The 20,293-nt window shown below is 42.0% G+C and overlaps 2 protein-coding genes and 1 pseudogene across 3 annotated transcripts in view; all 3 read left to right on the forward strand.

The window, feature by feature from the left end:
• LOC108530157 (uncharacterized) overlaps positions 1 to 20,293 on the forward strand; it is a 234,641-nt gene that overhangs the window by 67,498 nt on the left and 146,850 nt on the right.
• On the forward strand, positions 777 to 3,401 carry LOC108530165 (protocadherin alpha-9 pseudogene; annotated as a pseudogene). The gene has a single exon (XR_001885771.1). The product of XR_001885771.1 is annotated as a protocadherin alpha-9 pseudogene (transcript).
• Positions 7,968 to 20,293, forward strand: part of LOC108530149 (protocadherin alpha-10-like) — a 127,404-nt gene continuing 115,078 nt past the window's right edge. Inside the window, 5 exon segments of the mRNA XM_017872855.1 lie at positions 7,968 to 9,470; positions 9,589 to 9,650; positions 9,845 to 9,948; positions 10,058 to 10,498; positions 10,500 to 10,633. Coding sequence (XP_017728344.1) covers positions 8,128 to 9,470; positions 9,589 to 9,650; positions 9,845 to 9,948; positions 10,058 to 10,498; positions 10,500 to 10,586 — 2,037 coding nt within the window. The 5' untranslated portion in view covers positions 7,968 to 8,127 and the 3' untranslated portion in view covers positions 10,587 to 10,633.

Raw genomic sequence — 20,293 nt, forward strand, 5'->3', positions numbered from 1 at the left:
TGAGTACTAAGGATGAGTAATAATGAAATCAAAATATATTGTAATAACGTATAATACAAACTATATTGGAGATTACAAAGAAGAGATTATTCATAAATGATAAAGCTTGGAAAGAATCAAACAAACACATTTCTGGAAGCAGCTTGTATAAATGCTACAAAAGAGAAAAATATATTTTCTCCCCACGCAACGCAAGACCTTAAAGTCAATTCTCGCTTTTCTTGCTATATTTTCTACCTTTTCAATTCATAGACTTACTCAAGAAAACTACCTCAGTTGGTTGCTCCTTTTTCTTGATTCCTTTCCCCAGAAATGACCGAGTTTCTTTTTCATCAGTAGATTTCTGGGCTCCTATATTCACTAGAGATGGCAACTCCTGGATTTCTCTTACACCAGAATCCCATTTCGAGCCATATGGGAGGTTCTGAATTCCAGAACAAAGGAATTTTGTAATTTCAAATTCATGATTGCTCAATGGAATCATTTTAATTGTTACTTCATTTCTGTCGTTATTTAAAACTTAAGTGGAGTTGTATGACCACAATCAAGGTCATACAAAACTTTTAGAGGTGGTCAGTCTGCTAAGAAGTCTCCAGCAAGAGAAACGGGATCTTCTGTTTCAACAATGATTACTTAAGAAAAAATTAAGAAAATGAAATAAGTTTTGCAGAATAGTTGTGAAATTTTTATTCATAAAATATGTACTTACACTTTGGGCCACGTGATGTCACTCTTTGCCGCGATGTTCTCTCTGAATCCAGACAAATACAGCCCTTTTCCCACGGGAAAGAGGCTCAATTCTTTTTCACTCTATGCTGAACAATGGCGAACACAGCAGAAGGGGACTGACGAAATCAGATGATTTCTCCTAATTTGAAGGCAGTTTTCACTAATTAGAAGAAGGCTGAGTATTTGAAATGTTGTACTCAAGTCGAGGAGATCCAGAGGGTCAGCCTCTACTGCTCTCGCTTCTGATCCTGGCGATGTGGGTGGTAGGGAGCGGCCAGCTCCACTACTCCGTCCCGGAGGAAGCCAAACACGGCACCTTCGTGGGCCGCATAGCGCAGGACCTGGGGCTGGAGCTGGCGGAGCTGGTGCCGCGCCTGTTCCAGTTGGATTCCAAAGGCCGCGGGGACCTTCTGGAGGTAAATCTTCAGAATGGCATTTTGTTTGTGAATTCTCGGATAGACCGCGAGGAGCTGTGTGGGCGGAGTGCGGAGTGCAGCATCCACCTGGAGGTGATCGTGGACAGGCCGCTGCAGGTTTTCCATGTGGACGTGGAAGTGAAGGACATTAACGACAACCCTCCCGTGTTCCCAGCGACACAAAAGAACTTGTTCATCCCGGAATCCAGGCCGCTTGACTCTCGGTTTCCACTAGAGGGCGCGTCTGATGCAGATATCGGGGACAACGCCTTGCTCACTTACAGACTGAGCCCCAATGAGTATTTCTCCCTGGACGTGCCAACCAGCAACCAGCAGGTAAAACCTCTTGGGCTTGTATTACGGAAACTTTTAGACAGAGAAAAAACTCCGGAGCTTCATTTATTGCTCACGGCCACCGATGGAGGCAAACCTGAACTGACTGGCACCGTTCAGGTACTCATCACAGTACTGGACGTCAATGACAATGCCCCAGTGTTCGACAGAACCCTCTATACGGTGAAATTACCAGAAAATGTTTCCATCGGAACGCTGGTGATTCACCCCAATGCCTCAGATTTAGACGAAGGCTTGAATGGGGATATTATTTACTCCTTCTCCAGTGACGTTTCTCCAGATATAAAATCCAAGTTCCACATGGACCCCGTAAGTGGGGCAATCACAGTGATAGGACACATGGATTTTGAAGAAAGTAGAGCACACAAGATCCCAGTAGAGGCTGTCGATAAAGGCTTCCTACCACTGGCTGGTCATTGTACAGTTCTTGTGGAAGTTGTGGATGTAAATGACAATGCTCCACAGTTGATTATCAAAACGCTCTCGCTTCCTGTAAAAGAGGACGCACAACTGGGGACAGTTATTGCCCTGATTAGTGTGACTGACCTAGACGCAGATGCCAACGGGCAAGTGACCTGCTCTCTGACGCCCCATGTCCCCTTCAAGCTGGTGTCCACCTACAAGAATTACTACTCGTTGGTGCTGGACAGCGCCCTGGACCGCGAGAGTGTGTCGGCCTATGAGCTGGTGGTGACGGCGCGGGATGGGGGCTCGCCTTCTCTGTGGGCCACGGCCAGCGTGTCTGTGGAGGTGGCCGACGTGAACGACAACGCACCAGCGTTCACGCAGTCCGAGTACACAGTGTTCGTGAAGGAGAACAACCCACCGGGCTGCCACATCTTCACGGTGTCGGCGGGGGACGCGGATGCGCAGGAGAACGCGCTGGTGTCCTACTCGCTGGTGGAGCGGCGGGTGGGCGAGCGCGCGCTGTCGAGCTACGTATCAGTGCACTCGGAGAGCGGCAAGGTGTACGCGCTGCAGCCGCTGGACCACGAGGAGCTGGAGCTGCTGCAGTTCCAGGTGAACGCGCGCGACGCGGGCGTGCCGCCTCTGGGCAGCAACGTGACGCTGCAGGTGTTCGTGCTGGACGAGAATGACAATGCGCCGGCGCTGCTGGCACCTCGGATGAGGGGCACTGACGGCGCAGTGAGCGAGCTGGTGCTGCGGTCGGTGGGCGCCGGCGTGGTGGTGGGGAAGGTGCGCGCAGTGGACGCCGACTCAGGCTACAACGCGTGGCTTTCATACGAGGTGCAGCCAGAAACTGTCAGCGTGCGCATCCCGTTCCGCGTGGGGTTGTACACTGGCGAGATCAGCACTACACGAGCCCTAGATGAGACGGACGCACCGCGCCACCGCCTACTGGTGCTGGTGAAAGACCACGGGGAGCCAGTGCTGACAGCCACGGCCACTGTGCTGGTGTCGCTGGTGGACAGCGGCCAGGCGCCAAAGGCATCGTCGCGGGCGTCAGTGGGCGCCACGGGCCCCGAGGTGACGCTGGTGGATGTCAACGTGTACCTGATCATCGCCATCTGCGCCGTGTCCAGCCTGTTGGTCCTCACGCTGCTGCTGTACACTGCGCTGCGGTGCTCCGCGCTGCCCACCGAGGGAGAGTGCACGCTGGGCAAGCCTACGCTGGTGTGTTCCAGCGAGGTGGGGAGTTGGTCGTACTCGCAGCAGAGGAGGCAGAGGGTGTGCTCTGGGGAGGGTCCACCGAAGACCGACCTCATGGCTTTCAGCCCGGGCCTTTCTCCTTGTGCTGGATCTACAGAGAGAACGGGAGAACCCTCTGCTTCTTCAGATTTATCTGGGAAGGTGGGTTGTTCTAGCATTTTATTTATTTATATAATTATTTATTTTTTCTTGAAAGATATTTTCAATTACTCCCAGGGGCCATTCAAATAGTTTTATTCATTTTTCTAGAAATCCAGCATATTTTTTTCTTATAAAGTAAACCCCTTAATATTGGAGCCGACTTTGTCTTGACTTCTAGTGAGAATTATAAATCGTATATTAAATAGATATTTATTGGGTGCTGAATCAATTTTATTTAAATTTGTGATTAAAATGACATTGAATTTCTGATGCTATGCTGCCATAACACTTGAAAACCAATTTAGTTGTTAGTCATTCATTAAACATTAACATCACTATCATTTATTTATTTCTAAATGATGCATAGTATTTTAATCTACTTTTATTGTTTATAAGAAACCCAAGCAAAAATATATAGCAATTGTTACCTTGTTAAGTTTCTAGTTCTCTACATTTCTCTGGATGGAGACTGTGTTAACATCTGATTGTTCAGCATCCCTCAGTATCTATCATTTTGATAAGAAACTTCCCCTAAGCTTTAGAGAACAGTTGCTCCACTTTAGGAATCAAATTATGTCAATAGATGTTATAAACACAGCCTTCATTTCAACTTGTATAAAACATGTTTTTAAATGCCTGACAATGTAGATAATTCGGGCAATGTTGACTGAAATTTTGTCTACACTTAGAAATTTTTTTGAAATTCTGTTTACAGAAATTGGAGAATAATACTTTTTTAACAAATGTTTTCTTTCTTCAAGAAGACATTCTCCTTTTAATTGAAATTTTCTCCATTTAGTGATAAAATGATCAGCCATGTAAAGATTCCAAATTTTGAGTTCTTTTGAAATTCATAGTCTGTAACTTAAAACATTACCCTTATCAGTTTAGATGAGAATTAACTTTTTCTGTTAGTAATCCATAAGACAGAAATCCGGTTTTAAAAAAACTCTTTTTCTCCTCTCAGCTCATATGTAACACAAGGCAGAAATCTGGATATGAGATTTGCCTCTTTAATGTCACTACCTGTTATATTTCCTGAATTATAGTATGTGACTTTCAAAATGGTGGTTTTCCACACTCTATCTTTAGTGCAAGCTATTTGTTTGTTTTCTAATTTACGGTTTTAAAAATCTCGCCTGTTGAGTTTTGTTATGTGGTTTATATTTTCTTTCTCTTTCAGCTATTTTATTTAATATCGTGTCAGATATTTTACAAGGTATTACTTAATTAAAAACTTAGTGGAGAAAGATCAGAATGGCCTTGAGAATAGAGCCACAATAATAACTATGAAAATGCAAGTAACATTTATTTAAATCAAAATATTTTAATTTTTAAATTTTCTCTTAAAACACACATTTGGAATATGCTACAATATTACATGTTTTTTGTCTTTCTTTCTTTTTTCTTTTTCTTTTTTCTGAGATGGAGTCTTTTTCTACCACCCAGGCTGATAGGCAGAGTGGCATGATCTCTGCTCACTGCAACCTCTGCCTCCTGGGTTCAAGCAATTCTCCTGCCTCAGCCTCCTGAGTAGCTGGGATTACAGGCATGTGCCACCATGCCTGGCTAATTTTGTATTTTAGTAGAGATGGGGTTTCATCATGTTGGCCAGGCTCGTCTCGAACTCCTGACCTTGTGATCTTCCCACCTCGGCCTCCCAAAGTGCTGGGATTAAAGGTGTGAGTCACCGTGCCTGTCATTAAGCCTATCTACGTCTGTCTATCAGCACAACTCACCTTGAATATAGGCTTATACTTTCAAGTATCTTTGTCTTTGCACATTTTTCAAGTTTCGTGTGTCATTTAAACTTGGGCCCAGGTATTTGATTATTTGATGTGAATAGAGGGATGCTACAGATGTCATTTGTCCCCCACCCTAAGTCCTCCAGTCTCCTTAGAGCTAGTACTTACTAAGCATTTACTATGTCATCAATAATCATAAAATGTATTCTTTATTATTGATGGCTGTGTTGATGGAATTGGTAATTTAGTCCTTCATATTAATCTCTATTCTCTCTCAGAGTATAAGCTCTCATCATATGCAAATTCTCAGAAGGGCTGTGAACACCTTAGTAATAAATTTATCTTTTGAGGTCATTAGCAAACATGAACTCACTGGGATCCAGAGAAGATAAAATTCAAAACAGGCTGTCAAGTTCAAAACAGAGAGGTGAGAGTAGAACAGACACTTCCCTATTTTGCCCAATAGCTCTCTTTATATGCATCTGTAGTTAACATTCCTCAATTCAAGTCAGAATCATGAAACAATAATGAAGCTCCTCCTATGCCAGCTCTTTTCAAGTTGTAATTACTATATAGGGAAAACTAAGTTATCACCCAATATCTTAGACAATTTGAGAGCAAAGGGGGTGCTGTAAGTAAGTATACAAGATCACAGACCTAAACTGAGCCTGTTCCAGACAAATTGGTCAAATGTTCCCAACAAAATGGTCAACCTATCCTTAGACCTGCTAATGCTACTGCATTAGCAGCACCTAAGTCCTCATTGAATGTTCTGGTTTAAGACCACCTCAGAAATTCTGAAATGGGTAGTATGAACAAATTTTCATTTTAAAGCACACCTGAGATGATTCTCATACAACTGAAATTTTAGATCCGTAGCCCTATTTAATACTTGATGTGCAAGTTTCTGTAGTCTAAAAAGATGTGGTGGCCTGACACCCGTAATCCCAACATTTTGGGAGGCCAAGGTGGGAGGGCCCCTTGAGCCCAGCAGTTTGAGACCAATGTAGTGAGATTCGTCTCCACCAAAAAAAAAAAAATTAGCCGGGCATAGTGGCACACATCTGTAGTCCCAACTACTCAGGAGGCTGAGGTTTGAGAATCGCTTGAGCCTGGGGCATTGAGGCTGCAGTGAACTGTGATGACACCACTGCACTTCAGCCTGGGTGACAGCAAGATTCTGTCTCAAAAAATAAAATAAAATAAAAAGAGTAATTTAACTACTCCCTACTTTTTATTCAATGTTAGACATCTACATTGGGATATTTATATTATTACTTGGTATAAAATGTACATTAGTAGAAATTGAGTTTAGTTTTTATTATTTTGTGTGTGGAGATGATTGATCAATGGCAAACTTATTTTACACTCCAGATAGCTAAAACAAAAGTTGGTATTTTGATACATAGCTCATTACATTTTAATTCAAGGTTTATGAAAAAGTAATCTCTCAAATCAGAATTTTGATGCAAGAGGCATTCCAAAGGAGCAGAGAAGTATAGAAACAGAATTTAGTAGGACACGTAAACTGATGGATTAAGTGACACCCATTTCTGTCAGTTTTCTTATTCATAAATATTGTTGCGCTGTCATTCAGATTTTAATAAAAAAGTTTAAAGTTATTGACACATTTAAAAATATTCTTTAGAAAAGCCAAAACATCATTAAATAAAATAAATTAACCCTTGTGTAGGACGAAAATTTCTGTTATTAAGTTTTCCTTTCTTGGAAAGATAGAAAACCCAAGTTTTTTCAGCAGCACAGATATATTACATTTTCATTCCTGAATATTTGATTTCAAGAACTTTGAGAGAGAAAAAAATATTTTTACCACAAGTGGTAATGAAAAACTTCATTGACATTGATAAAATTATTAGATACATTTCAGAACTGTGTCTTTTGAGCATTTGAAAAGTATAAATATAACAGGGTTGAAAGCATTTGTCTCTGAAAGCAGAAATAATAAATTTGTTAATTACTTTATTTAGAATTATAATTAAGATTCTTTTTGCCCATGTAAGATATTATAAAATGAAACTTCTCCTTGTATAAAGGATTTTTCTGTAACAGTACTTTTCTGTTTTCTTAAATACGGAAACCACCCCTCTCAGCCTGTGCAGTAGCAATAATTAAGGCATTCTATAGGTAATAATTTTGCCTGATGAGCCAAATTTAGTATTGAGCCTCATAAAAACAAATGTGGCCAAATTGAGGCCTGAGAATAGTTTCCATTTATGAATCACTCACTCTCCTTAAGGTACTATTGCAAGCACTTAATATATTATAATTCACACAACCACCATATTAGTATTAGGCCAAAGTTATAAAATTGGAACATGGAGCAGGAAGAGGTTAAATGATTTTCCCAAGTCATGTGGCTAGCGAGTAGGATAATAGGAATCTAAATGAGAAATGTCTGATGTTGAAGCTAATGATCTCTAAATTCTAGTGATGACTAGATCTTCAGAGTTATAAACACCTCACAGATAGTTGATGCTTGACATTAGTGTCTAAACAAACTTTATTAAATCTCAAAATAATGAGAAAGAGAAGCAAGTTAAGTGTCAGAACTTAAAGGGAATTAAACTTGTCATTTAATGAACTATTAGTATACTCAATAGTATGCAAATATTAAGGGCATTTTGAAATTCAGCTATTTATAATCACGTGGTTAGGGAAGAAATCACTACTCTGAGATTCTACATTTAAGAAAACATTGCACGTGGGATCAACATTTATTATTATTAACTATAAAGAGACGTAATGTGAGGCTTTGAAAGTCCGTAGACATAAAAATACATTAAAAAAAGAATTAACATACGAATGAAAGAAAAGTTGTGAACTCATGGACTTGTACTTACACCTAAAGCCACCGGATGTCGCTGTGGTCCACAAAATAGCTTTTAGAACAAAGGCATCTGCCAGTTTCTCAAGGACTAGGAAGTAGCTTCATTCTGAGATCTCAGCCATTTTGATAAAAAATAGATGTAAGAAATAGGACAGAAAATGTCAGATCGTATGTGCATTCTAGACCGCTGATTCGTCGATTTGTAAAACAAGAGAAGCATAAGATGGTTTCCAGATGTAGCTGCCTGGGGGTCCAGTGCCCGCTGCTCTCGCTTCTTCTCCTCGCAGCCTGGGAAGTGGGGAGCGGCCAACTCCACTACTCCGTCTACGAGGAGGCCAAACACGGCTCCTTCGTGGGCCGTATCACGCAGGACCTGGGGCTGGAGCTGGCGGAGCTGGTGCCGCGCCTGTTCCGGGTGGCGTCCAAAACACACGGGGACCTTCTGGAGGTAAATCTGCAGAATGGCATTTTGTTTGTGAATTCTCGGATAGACCGCGAGGAGCTGTGCGGGAGGAGCGCGGAGTGCAGCATCCACCTGGAGGTGATCGTGGACAGGCCGCTGCAGGTTTTCCATGTGGACGTGGAAGTGAAGGACATTAACGACAACCCGCCCAGGTTCTCCGTAACAGAACAAAAGCTCTCAATACCTGAATCCAGACTGCTTGACTCTCGATTTCCACTAGAAGGCGCATCTGATGCGGATGTTGGAGAGAACGCATTGCTTACTTACGAACTCAGTCCAAATGAGTATTTTGTTCTTGATACTATAAACAAAAAAGACAAAGACAAATTCCCAGTGCTTGTTCTGCGGAAGCTGCTGGATCGTGAAGAAAATCCTCAGCTAAAGTTGTTATTGACAGCAACTGATGGAGGCAAACCTGAATTTACCGGATCTGTTTCTTTGCTGATCCTGGTGTTAGATGCCAATGATAACGCCCCTATCTTTGACAGACCGGTTTATGAAGTTAAGATGTATGAAAATCAAGTGAACCAAACATTAGTTATATGGCTCAACGCTTCTGATTCGGATGAAGGAATAAACAAGGAAATGATGTATTCATTTAGCACTTTGGTCCCACCCACGATAAGAAGGAAGTTTTGGATAAACGAAAGGACGGGAGAAATAAAAGTAAATGATGCTATTGACTTTGAGGACAGTAACACTTATGAAATTCATGTGGATGTTACAGATAAGGGAAACCCACCTATGGTTGGTCACTGCACAGTCCTAGTGGAACTACTGGATGAAAATGATAATTCACCTGAGGTGATTGTCACTTCTCTGTCTCTCCCAGTGAAAGAAGATGCTCAAGTGGGCGCCGTCATTGCCCTGATCAGCGTTTCTGACCATGATTCAGGAGCCAACGGACAGGTCACCTGCTCTCTGACGCCCCATGTCCCCTTCAAGCTGATGTCCACCTACAAGAATTACTACTCGTTGGTGCTGGACAGCGCCCTGGACCGCGAGAGAGTGTCGGCCTATGAACTGGTGGTGACTGCGCGGGACGGGGGCTCGCCTTCACTGTGGGCCACGGCCAGACGTGTCTCGTGGAGGCTGGCCCGACCGTGAACGAGACCAATGCGCCCTGGCGTTTTACACGAGGCAGACTTCCGAGTACACGGTGTTGTGAAGTGAGAACACCCGCCGGGGCGCATGCGCACATTCTTCCGGTGTCGTGCGCAGGACGGCGGTACAGGTGGCGCTAGTCGGAGGAAGCGGCGTGGGTGTGTTCGCTGATGCGCAAGGTGAGGGGTGGGGCCGGGTTGGGCGAGCGGCACCGGAGCTGTCCAGAGAGCCCTACGTTATTCGGCATTGGCACCCGGAGTAGCAGGGCAAAGTGAATCGTCGCTGCAACCGCTGGACGACCGAGGCAGGCCTGGCAGCTGGCAGTCCAGGTGACAGCGCAATAGCGTACGCTGGCCGTGCCGCCTCTGGGCAGCATGTGACGGCTGCAAGGTGTCGGTCGCTGGACGAGAACGACCAACGCTCCACCGGCGCGTGCTGGCGTCCTGCCCGCTGGCACGCGGGGCGGAGCGCAGTCAGGTGAGCCCCTGGTGCTAAGGTCGATGGCGGTCGCACGGGTCACGTGTGGACGAAGTGGCGCAGCGCAGTGGACGCTGACGTCGGGATAGCAACGCGGGAGCTGTCGTAGAATTCGCAGTTGGCGGCGGTTGGCACACGCATCCCGTTCCGCGTGGGGCTGTACACGGGCGAGATCAGTACGACGCGCACTCTAGATGAGGATGACTTGCCACGCCAGCGCCTATTGGTGCTGGTAAAGGACCACGGCGAACCGGCGCTGACGGCCACGGCCACTGTGCTTGTGTCGCTTGTGGAGGGTAGCCAGGCACCCAAGGCCTCGTCGCGGGCTTCAGCGGGCGTAGCGCCCGAGGTGGCCCTGGTGGACATCAACGTGTACCTGATCATTGCCATCTGCGCGGTGTCCAGCTTGCTGGTGCTCACGCTGCTGCTGTACACTGCACTGCGGTGCTCGGCGGAGCCCACCGAGAGCGCATGTGGGCAGGTGAAGCCCACATTGATGTGCTCTAGCGCAGTGGGGAGCTGGCCTTACTCGCAGCAGAGGCGGCAGAGGGTGTGCTCTGGGGAGGGCCCGCCCCCACCCCCGCCCAAGACAGACCTCATGGCCTTCAGCCCCAGCCTTCCACCGTGCCCAGTGGTAGATGTGGACGGGGAAGATCAGTCTATTGGAGGAGACCACTCTAGGAAGGTGGGTTATTACATTTTCATTTTCCTTTTGTGCTTTATGAATAATACTTTCTCTTACCGTATTTTCTCAAATATATATCAGAATATTTCATTTTTGTTTATGTTCCATTTATGCTTGAATATTTCTAGTGATACCTTTGTAATATAATTTATTCCAGGAGTTTTGAATATTTTATTCTACCCAGTGTGTCAGCCATTGATTGGTACTTAAATTTTTTAAAATAATAATTCATTCTGAATACACTAATATTTTCCAATACAGATATGTGATATAGGTTGCAGTTCTGATGATTCACTTTCATAATTACTTTTTATTACAAGTATTTGTAAGCTTAGTACTTCATGTTATTTCATTTCCAATCTAAATTTTGATTTGATTGTATTTGCATTAACAAAAAATTTCACTAATTTGTATCCCTTAAGTGAAAATGTGTTTTCCCCCATGTGTAGAATATGTGTAGTGTACCATAGCTTATACTGCCACAGCAGATTTCTATGTTCAGTGATTACAGCTTTTCCTTAATAGTGCAGTAAGTAGGTAGGCAGTTCATTGGTAAAAATGTCTTTATCTTAGCAATTAAGTTAAATGCTTTGAATTTTAAAAATGTTTTCCATCTTTATTTTAGTTGTAGTGGTACCTGTGTCAGTGCGTATTATTCATTTAGCAGAAGAAAATGTGTGTTTCAGTTATTTACATAATTTTATCCAGTAGTTCTTCATTATCCGCTCCTTTATCAGTATTAGGCATTGCTTATGATATTCATGTATTAGCTCTTTCACTTTGAGGAAGGAGCCATGCTTATGCTTAAAAATGAAGAGAATTTGAACACTTTTAATTTTGAGATTGAAAATACTTTAGTACAGATTAATATTAAAAGTTTGAGGAGAAAATTAAATTAATGTTTTCTACTGATCTGATATATTGTATAGTTTAATAGCTTCTCTAGTCATCTTAAACAGGGTAGGGTTGGATGATATATACTCAGAAATGAAAGCTAATTTTGTTGCGTAGTGTCAAAACTACACTATCAATTGTGTTTTCCTGAAATTGGTTGTTACATGATACCCATGATTTCATTTTTTAAAAAAATTGATTAATTCTAGTGTTACTGAACACAAATGCCATGAATTTATCATCTTGCCCACGGCTCTTAGCAATTATTTTTTTCTTTCCCTTTCTCTTTGAGTATGGAGATTGAATTTGTTACTCAGTACGTGCTTCAAAAATAGCTTCAAATAAAAGTTAAAATTATTGTTCAAGTTTAGGAACATAAAAAAAAAACCTGTGGCAAGAATTTAAGCATGGCATTCTTTCAGTATTAATATTCTCCATGCCCTGTCTCCAGCTGTTAGAAATTATAGATGCTAAGTTAATGTAGAGTTTAGACGTGTATTTGTTATTATATCAAATAGGTTTATAAAATATATACTTCCCCCTCTGATATTTGAAAAAAAATCCTCCTGAATGTCTTATAATATAAAAAACTTAGTGAAAACTCATAAGAATTGTAAAAGTATCAGGTATACAGGTGCATTAATCTCTCCATCAATACTCATTTAAGGCCAGGCATGGTGGCTCACACCTGTAATCACAGCATTTTGGGAGGCAAGGTGGGAGGATTGCCTGAGGCCAGGAGTTCAAGACCAACCTGGGCAACATAGGGGTACCTTGTACTGTGTGTGTGTATACATATATATGTATATGATGGGCTCTCCTTACATATATATATGTACTTATGTGTATATAAGCCAGGCATAGTGGTATATGCCTTTAGTCCCTACTGTAGTGCTACTTGGGTGGGTGAGGAGGGAGGATGGCTTGAGCCCAGGAGGTCGAGGCTGCAGTGACCCATGATTATGCCACTGCACTCCAGCCTGGATGACAAAGTGAGACCCTATTTCAAAAACTGAAAAAAGCAAAAGCAATAATAACATCAGTATCCTGCAAATACGATCTTTTTTTCATATTAATTCACATGATAATACAGTTGGTGCAGTAGTACTTTATTTAGGATGTCTACATACAAGATAAAACTCTTCCTGGAATTCAGATTTGTAAGACAAACTCACCTTTGAAGAGGTACTGATCACACACAAGAAAGTATAGGAAAGGAGTTGAAAGCTCACAAAGAAAAACATAAACAGGCCGGGCGCGGTGGCTCATGCCTGTAATTCCAGCACTTTGGGAGGCCGAGGCCGGTGGATCACGAGGTCAGGAGATGGAGACCATCCTGGCTAAAACGGTGAAACCCCGTCTCTACTGAACAATACAAAAAATTGGCCGGGTATGGTGGTGGGCACCTGTAGTCCCAGCTACTCGGGAAGCTGAGGCAGGAGAATGGTGTGAACCCGGAAGGCAGAGCTTACAGTGAGCCAAGATCACGCCACTGCACTCCAGCCTGGGCAACAGAGTGAGACTCCGTCTCAAAAAAAAAAAAAAAAAAAAAGAAATCGTAAACATAAACATATGCAGGAATCAGGAAACAAGAAGGTAAGTGAAATAATATGAAACCAAATGCACTTATGTTTTGAGCCACAGGATATTGTTGTTCTCCAAGAAACAACTGTTGTTCTTTTTAACAGAAGAAAATCAGATTATTCCTAGATCAGAAAGAAGCTCCATTGTTCCCGTGCTTTAAAAACTACAAACACCCATTAAGATCATGTGGAACCTCAGGAGCAAGGAATCGAAAGGTCTCAGAGGAACTAAGTCTTTCTAGTCATGAAATATTGTTTTACTAACCAAAAGAGAGGCATGATGACAGCTACCAGACTAAGTGGCCAGGAATGCCGGAGCCTACAGCACTGGCTTCTGCTCCCTGAATTTTGTGAAGCGGGGAAGGACCAGCTCCACTATACCATCCTGGAAGAGGCCAAGGATGGCACATGACATCTTCGTGGGCCCTATGGCGCAGGACCTGGGTCTGGAACTGGTGGAGCTGATACTTCACCTGTTTCAGTTGGATTCCAAAGGCTGCAGGGACCTTCTGGAGGTAAATCTGCAGAATGGCATTTTTGTGAGTTCTCTGATCCACCTCGAGGAGCTGTGTGGGAGGATTTTGGAGTGCAGCATCCACATGGAGGTGATCATGGACAAGTTGCTACAGGTTTTCCATGTGGAGGTGAAAGTGAAGAACATTGAAGACAACCTGCCAGTGTTCTCAGCAACACAAAAGAATCTGTTTCTGAAACTAGGGCTCTTGATTCTCGTGTTTCACTAGAGGATGTCTGGGATGCCGACATCGAGGCCAATGCTCTGATGACTTACATACTGTACCCCAATGATTATTTTTCCCTGGAAATACCAACCAAGAGCAGACAAAACCACTCGAAGGTGTATTTTAAAAAGTCTTTCAGATAAGTCACTTCAGAGCTACTCTTGGTGCTCAAAGCAACTGATGGGGGCAAAGATGAGCTGACAGGCACCAAAGCATTACGTATCACAGCGCTGGATGTGAATGATGATGCCCAGTGTTTGACAAAGCAGTCTATCATATGAAATTACTGGAAAATGCAGGCGAAGGTACACTGGTTATTAGACTTAACCCCTCGGATTTGGATGAGGGTTCAAACAGCCACATTGTTTATTTGCAACTGATGTCTCCCCTAACATAGAAGCCCTTTTTTTGCATAGATTCAGACAGTGGAGAAATAAAAGTAAATGTAAAGATAGATTTTGAGGAAACTAAATAATGAAAGATTCAAATACAGGCAGTTGACAAAGGTAATTCCCCATTGTTTGGTCACTGCACAGACTTGATAGAAGTCTTGGACATCAATGATAGTGTTCCAGAGTTAGCAGTAAGTCGCTATCATTCCCTGTACAGGAGGACACTCCGCTGGGTACCGTCATAGCCCTAATCAGTGTAACTGATCCCAACTTCAGTGCCAAGCGACAGGTGACCCGCACCCTGACGCCTCACGTCTCTTCAAGCTGGCTTCCACCTTCAATAGGCCCCGCCAAGAACCTATTCGTTGGTGCTCCACAGCGCCCTGGACAAAGAGAGCAAATCTATCCATGTGGTAATCGCGCGGAATGGGGACTCGCTTTTCATTGTAGCCACAGCCATCGGGTCCGTGGAAGTGACCGAACAGTGAACCACGACGCACCGGCGTATCGGGCAGCTCCGAGTACATGGTGGTTCGTGAAAGATAACAACCCATAGGGTAGCTGCCACGGCTTCACAGTGTCCGCGCGGGACCGGTACGCGCAGAGAACTTGCTGTTGATGGGAACAGCGGGTGGGTGAAGCGCGCGCCTGTCTAGCCCATGTGTTCGTGCACGCGGAGAGCGGCAAGCCTGTACCCCCCAGAGACTGGACCACGAGGAGCTGGAGCTGCTGCAGTTCCAGGTGAGAGCGCGCGAAGCTGACATGCCGCCTCTGGGCAGCAGCGTGACGCTGCAGGTATTAGTGCTGGAACGACAACTTTGTCGGCGCAGGGCGGGGGTCTGCGGCGCCTTGGTGGGCTGGCGGCGGCTGTGAGTGAGCTGGTCCCGCATCATCAGTGTGTGCAGGCCCACGGTGGTGGGCGAAGGTGCGCGCGTGGACTCCAGCTAACGACCGTCTGTTGTCACAAGAGCTGCATTTTGTCAGCTGGCAGCACCCGTTCCACGTGGGGCTGTGCATTGGGCCGAGATCAGCACGAGGACCCTGAACAAGGCGAAAGCCTACGCGCCACCGCCTGCGTGGTGCTGGTGAAGGACCACCGCGAGCTGGCGCTGACTGCCACGGTCCACCGTGGGTGGTGTCGCTGTGCGGAGAGCAGACAGGCGAGGAAAGTCTCATCGCACGCGTTGGCGGGCGTCGAGGGTCTGGGAGGCAAGCGGTGGATGTCAACGTGTACCTGATCATTGCCATCTGAGTGGTGTCCAGCCTGTTGGTGCCAACGTTGCTGCTGTACACGACGCTGCGGTGCTTGGTGCCGCTCACCGAGGGCTCCTGCACGCCGGACAAGCCCACGCTGGTGTGCCTCAGCGTAGTGGGATCTGGTCTTACTTGCAGCGAAGGAGATCTTACTTCGGAGAGTGGCCGCCCAAGGTCAGCCTTATGGTTTTCAGTTCTACTGTTCCCCATGGTTCAGGTTTTGGAAACGGACTTCAATAGAAAATTTTTGAGAATGTAAGTACTATAATCCTGGAAAGCATTTCATTCCTATTAACGTCCCCCATAGTTACATTGATAATGTTTACCGAGTTATTGTTTAATTCGATTGCTTTATTTATTTTGCTTTTGCTTTTCTTTTGAGATGGTTTATTTAAAGTACATTGGGGCCGGGCGCGGTGGCTCATGCCTATTTGTAATCCCGGCACTCTGGGAGGCCAAGGCAGGAGGATCACTCGAGGTCAGGAGTTTGAGACCAGCCTGGCCTACATGGTGAAACCCTATCTCTACTAAAGATACAAAAATTTAGCTGGGTGTGGTGGTGCGCACCTGTAATCCCAACTACTCAGGAGGCTGAGGCACGGGAATTGCTTGAACCCAGAAGGTGGAGGTTGCAGTGAGCCGAGATCAGGCCACTGCACTACAGCCTGGGAGACAGGGTGAAACTGTGTCTCAAAAAAAAAAAAAAAAAAAAAAAAAAAAAAGTACATGGGAAGTCTAGCCATCTTCATCACATTTTACTACAGTCGCCATGAATATTCTTTAGGAATATTCTTCAGTTGGTAAGTATAATGATAATACTACTAATGAATTAGACTGAGTGGCTGTTTCCTGTAAATGAGAAAGTTAAATCTTACAGGAAGGATCATGATGAATAACGATCCTTATGAGAAGGTCAAATCTTCTCAATTTTGAAGCAAGTTCTTTATTCCTATTCATTTTCTTATTCTGATTTGTGTCCTCCATTCCTTATTATTTTTATGTGTTCAAAAATACCATGACAATATTTAATAATTATTTGAGTTTAAAACATGTTTAAATTTTTATCTTTCTGTAATCTGTAAATTTATCTTTCACAAACGGTGATGAGCAGGGTTGAGGCAGCTTCGTTCACAAACAATTTTATTTCTTCACGATCAACAGCAATCTTTTTTGAGATGGTGATTGCAGTGGGTGGAGTTTTAGCTTTGCCTTTAAAGGTGATTTTACTTCTTAATTTTTCAATCTTATAATTTCATTTTAGGTCATTGTCTTCACAGTCTTCAGCTACTTCAGATAGCCAACAATTTTGTTCTTTTTTTTTTTTTAAAGTCAGCGCTGCTTAATAACCTGTTGAACTAGTTGCTGCTGTCCTCCAGTTTAAGTTGTTGAGCTCTTCTACTATTTTGGGAAGATTTCTTTGAACACTGATTATACTCATTTTTCTTTCATATTTGGTACCTGGCTGCATGAAAATATTTTAGGGTAGGAAAATTCACACTTATTTGGGTTTTAAGTATAAAAGAGTCTTCACATAAATGATGAAGAGTGATACCATTGTCTGTTTTCATTAAACTGCATGGTCTTCAGAATGGCATTGCTGAGCTTGGCAGGGTGTCTCAGGCCTGTAATCCCAGCATTTTGGGAAGCCGAGGAAGGAGGATTGCTTGAGGCCAGGAGTTTGAGACCAGCCTGGGCAACATAGTGAGAACCCCATCTCTACCAAAAAATGTCATTGCTTTTAATAACTTAAGTATAAGAACCATGGGATATTAATAAAGGCACTTCCACTTGACAATTGTGGTGTTAATTATACCTTTGAATTTAACATTGTATACTCTTGATATATTTGATGCAAAATATTTTTTGCCTTCACACCATATTCATGTGAATTGCTTTCTTTAAAGGGATCCCAGAGAACATGTATTTATAGCTGTAAGGATGTGTATCAAATTATATGTAAAATTATTTTGCTCTTTTTGGCTCTAATTACAAATGAGATGGCCTTTAATTCTGTGTAAAGAAATAGTATATTTACTTGTGGGAGGATAATCATGTTATAGATAGGGTAAAGTTAATATAAATGCTGAAAAGGAGTTAGTGGTGTCTACCTAGAAAAATAACTTCTGAGAGGATGATTTCTATGAAGATAAACATTAAGAAAATTTCAGAAAAGGGAAAACCCTGTCCTACTTTATGGTGTTGGAATTCTCTTCATCCATAGCTATAGAACAAGAGCCAACACTGATCAGTAACTTCGTGATAATAAATCACCATTGTTTGAGCAGTTTATTAATATATTTGTTAGACATCAAGTAAGGGGCTTAAATACATTATTTCATTTAATCCTTATAACAATTTCTAAAGTACATATGACCATTCCAATCTGAAAGATAAAATAAGAGAAGCTGAGATGTTTATCTATTTTATCCAGTGCCAGTACATGGTGGAGATATTATTCAAATGCACATCTTTCAGACTTCAGATACATTCTTTGTTCACTATAATGTAGAACTGTCTTCAGTAAGTCTTTTCTCTACTCAAACATAGTTTTGGCTAGGAAAATCAAGCACAAGCTGTGTACAGGCAAATCTTTCTTTCTGTTGTGCTTAGAAGAAACTTCACGATTGTCTTCATCATTAATTTTGTACAATGCGTGATTGAGATGGCACTAAGTTTTTTTATGTTAAGTGATTTTTTTCTTATAAGAGTTCATGATCATCATTATCATTTGTTTTAATCAATGCCACATTGGGATAGGTATTTTGGTTATGTAATTATTAAATAATTAAGAGTTGCTCTATAAGAACTATGTGTCTGTTGTTTGGAAGTGATATAAGTAAGAATCATTTAACATGTAAGAAAAGTCAGAAAACTGTGGTTTCCAATATCCTTGCGGAACACCCAAACTAAACACTATATACCAAAAATGACACCCTTCTTTCGTTACTGTGAATAAAGACAGTGTTTGGGACAAGTATAGGTGTTGATATTATTATTTCAGGGACCCTGAACATGGCCAAAGGACTCAAGAAATGTTTACAATATTGCATACTTCAATAACAATTTTAGAGACATAGATTCCCATGAAAATCTTCAAATGTGTGTAGGTCTTTCAGTCTTCTTCAGTCTTACTGTTGGCTGGGAAGCTTGTGCCAACTGACAAACGATTTGTGACCAAATAACTGTTTTTACTTGACTAAGCCATGATAGAGCAGAATTAGCATTACTGAGTAAATCCTATAATTTTGTTAATACAGTGGTTGGATAATGTAATTCTAATCTGTTGATTTTGGAGAACCTCCTGGGGTTCTGACAACCGTATCAAAATTTATTTAGGTGTTTTCAATAAATAATAGTGCCAGGTCTGTTATAGAATATCAGTGGATGATGTGCACTAGTAAGACATTAAACTATGCACTCTAATACATATATGACTAACAGGACATACAGGCAGATTGTATGTCCTGATTGATATAGTAAAAGTCAGGCACAAAGTTCCTTAATCTTCAATTGATTTTACAAAATCAGTTAACAATAACTGTATTGAAATGACTTCTTGGCATTAGCCTATACCCAGATATTAGGCTGATCCTCAAAGATGAGTTCAAAGGGAGCATAATCTCTTCATTAAGAGCTGGTTGAGATGGTGACACCTGAAATATCACAGCCAAAATGCAAAAGACGGGTCATTGATTAATAAACTATATCAAACTCTATTATGACTTGGCGTTTGTTCAGTACTACTTTATATATTCACAAAATACTGTATCTTTGGAAATTAATACCTAAATTAACATTTTGTTTTAATTCAAATATGTGATATTACCATCTTTCCAGGGTAAACCTTCTCAGGTTCATTTTCCTACCTTGGAAGACTCTACATTCCATGTAACATCTTCATCCCCAATTCCCATAATAAGGTGATTGAGGATCTGTTGTTTCCTTTTGTTCAAAATAAACCTGATGTACTTCAAATATCATGTTGAATATACTGTCATCTGGTTTAATGTTCTATTTTGATTAGAGGCTACTATGATTGATTATTTTACAGATGCATGATGGAACTAACTGTCATAAAAGTTGATATGTCTCCTTTAATTTTTTAATACAGAATTTTACATTCATCTTAATTAGAGTTCTAGTGTTATGACAACATTGGGAAAAGAGTAAATATGAAAAAAGTAGAACAAAATCTCAAATTAATAGTTGAATATATATAAAATATTAGCATACACATATGATAACTTTTCATATGTCATTGCAGTATTTTAGATTGGAGATAAACCATCAAAACTATACAACAAAATATTTAAGCTAGAGTGGTATTTATTCGAAATCACTTTCTACTCTAAAATTTTGTTGCATCTTCTTTTTCTCCCTCCTAAATCCTAAGAGTATATGAAAAGACAAAGAAAATTCAAGCAAATTACAACTTCAGGCAATGAAAACTCTCATAAGCAATTCCTGTATTTTACTCAGTATTTTCTATGAAATTCCATTTCCACAAACACTAAGGTAATTTACCATTTAGTTGAATTTTTTGATTAATTTTCTATGTTTTAAGCACAATATCAGGTACCTAGAGAAGATATAATTAAAAATCACGTCTCTTGTTTTCCATGAACTTATGCTCTCAAACCCAAAATTCTTTAAACAAGAAGCAAACTATTTTCATGAATATAACTGAATTAGGTTAAGGAAACCAATGTTGGTGACTTGGAAATACCAATATGGCACAAAGATGTTCAGGGTGATTTTATTTATTTTATCGAATGATACTAGAATTTATTTTATAGT

Source organism: Rhinopithecus bieti, unplaced genomic scaffold, assembly GCF_001698545.2.
Source record: "Rhinopithecus bieti isolate Rb0 unplaced genomic scaffold, ASM169854v2 scaffold_7438, whole genome shotgun sequence".
In the NCBI taxonomy this organism is placed as follows: Eukaryota; Metazoa; Chordata; class Mammalia; order Primates; family Cercopithecidae; genus Rhinopithecus; species Rhinopithecus bieti.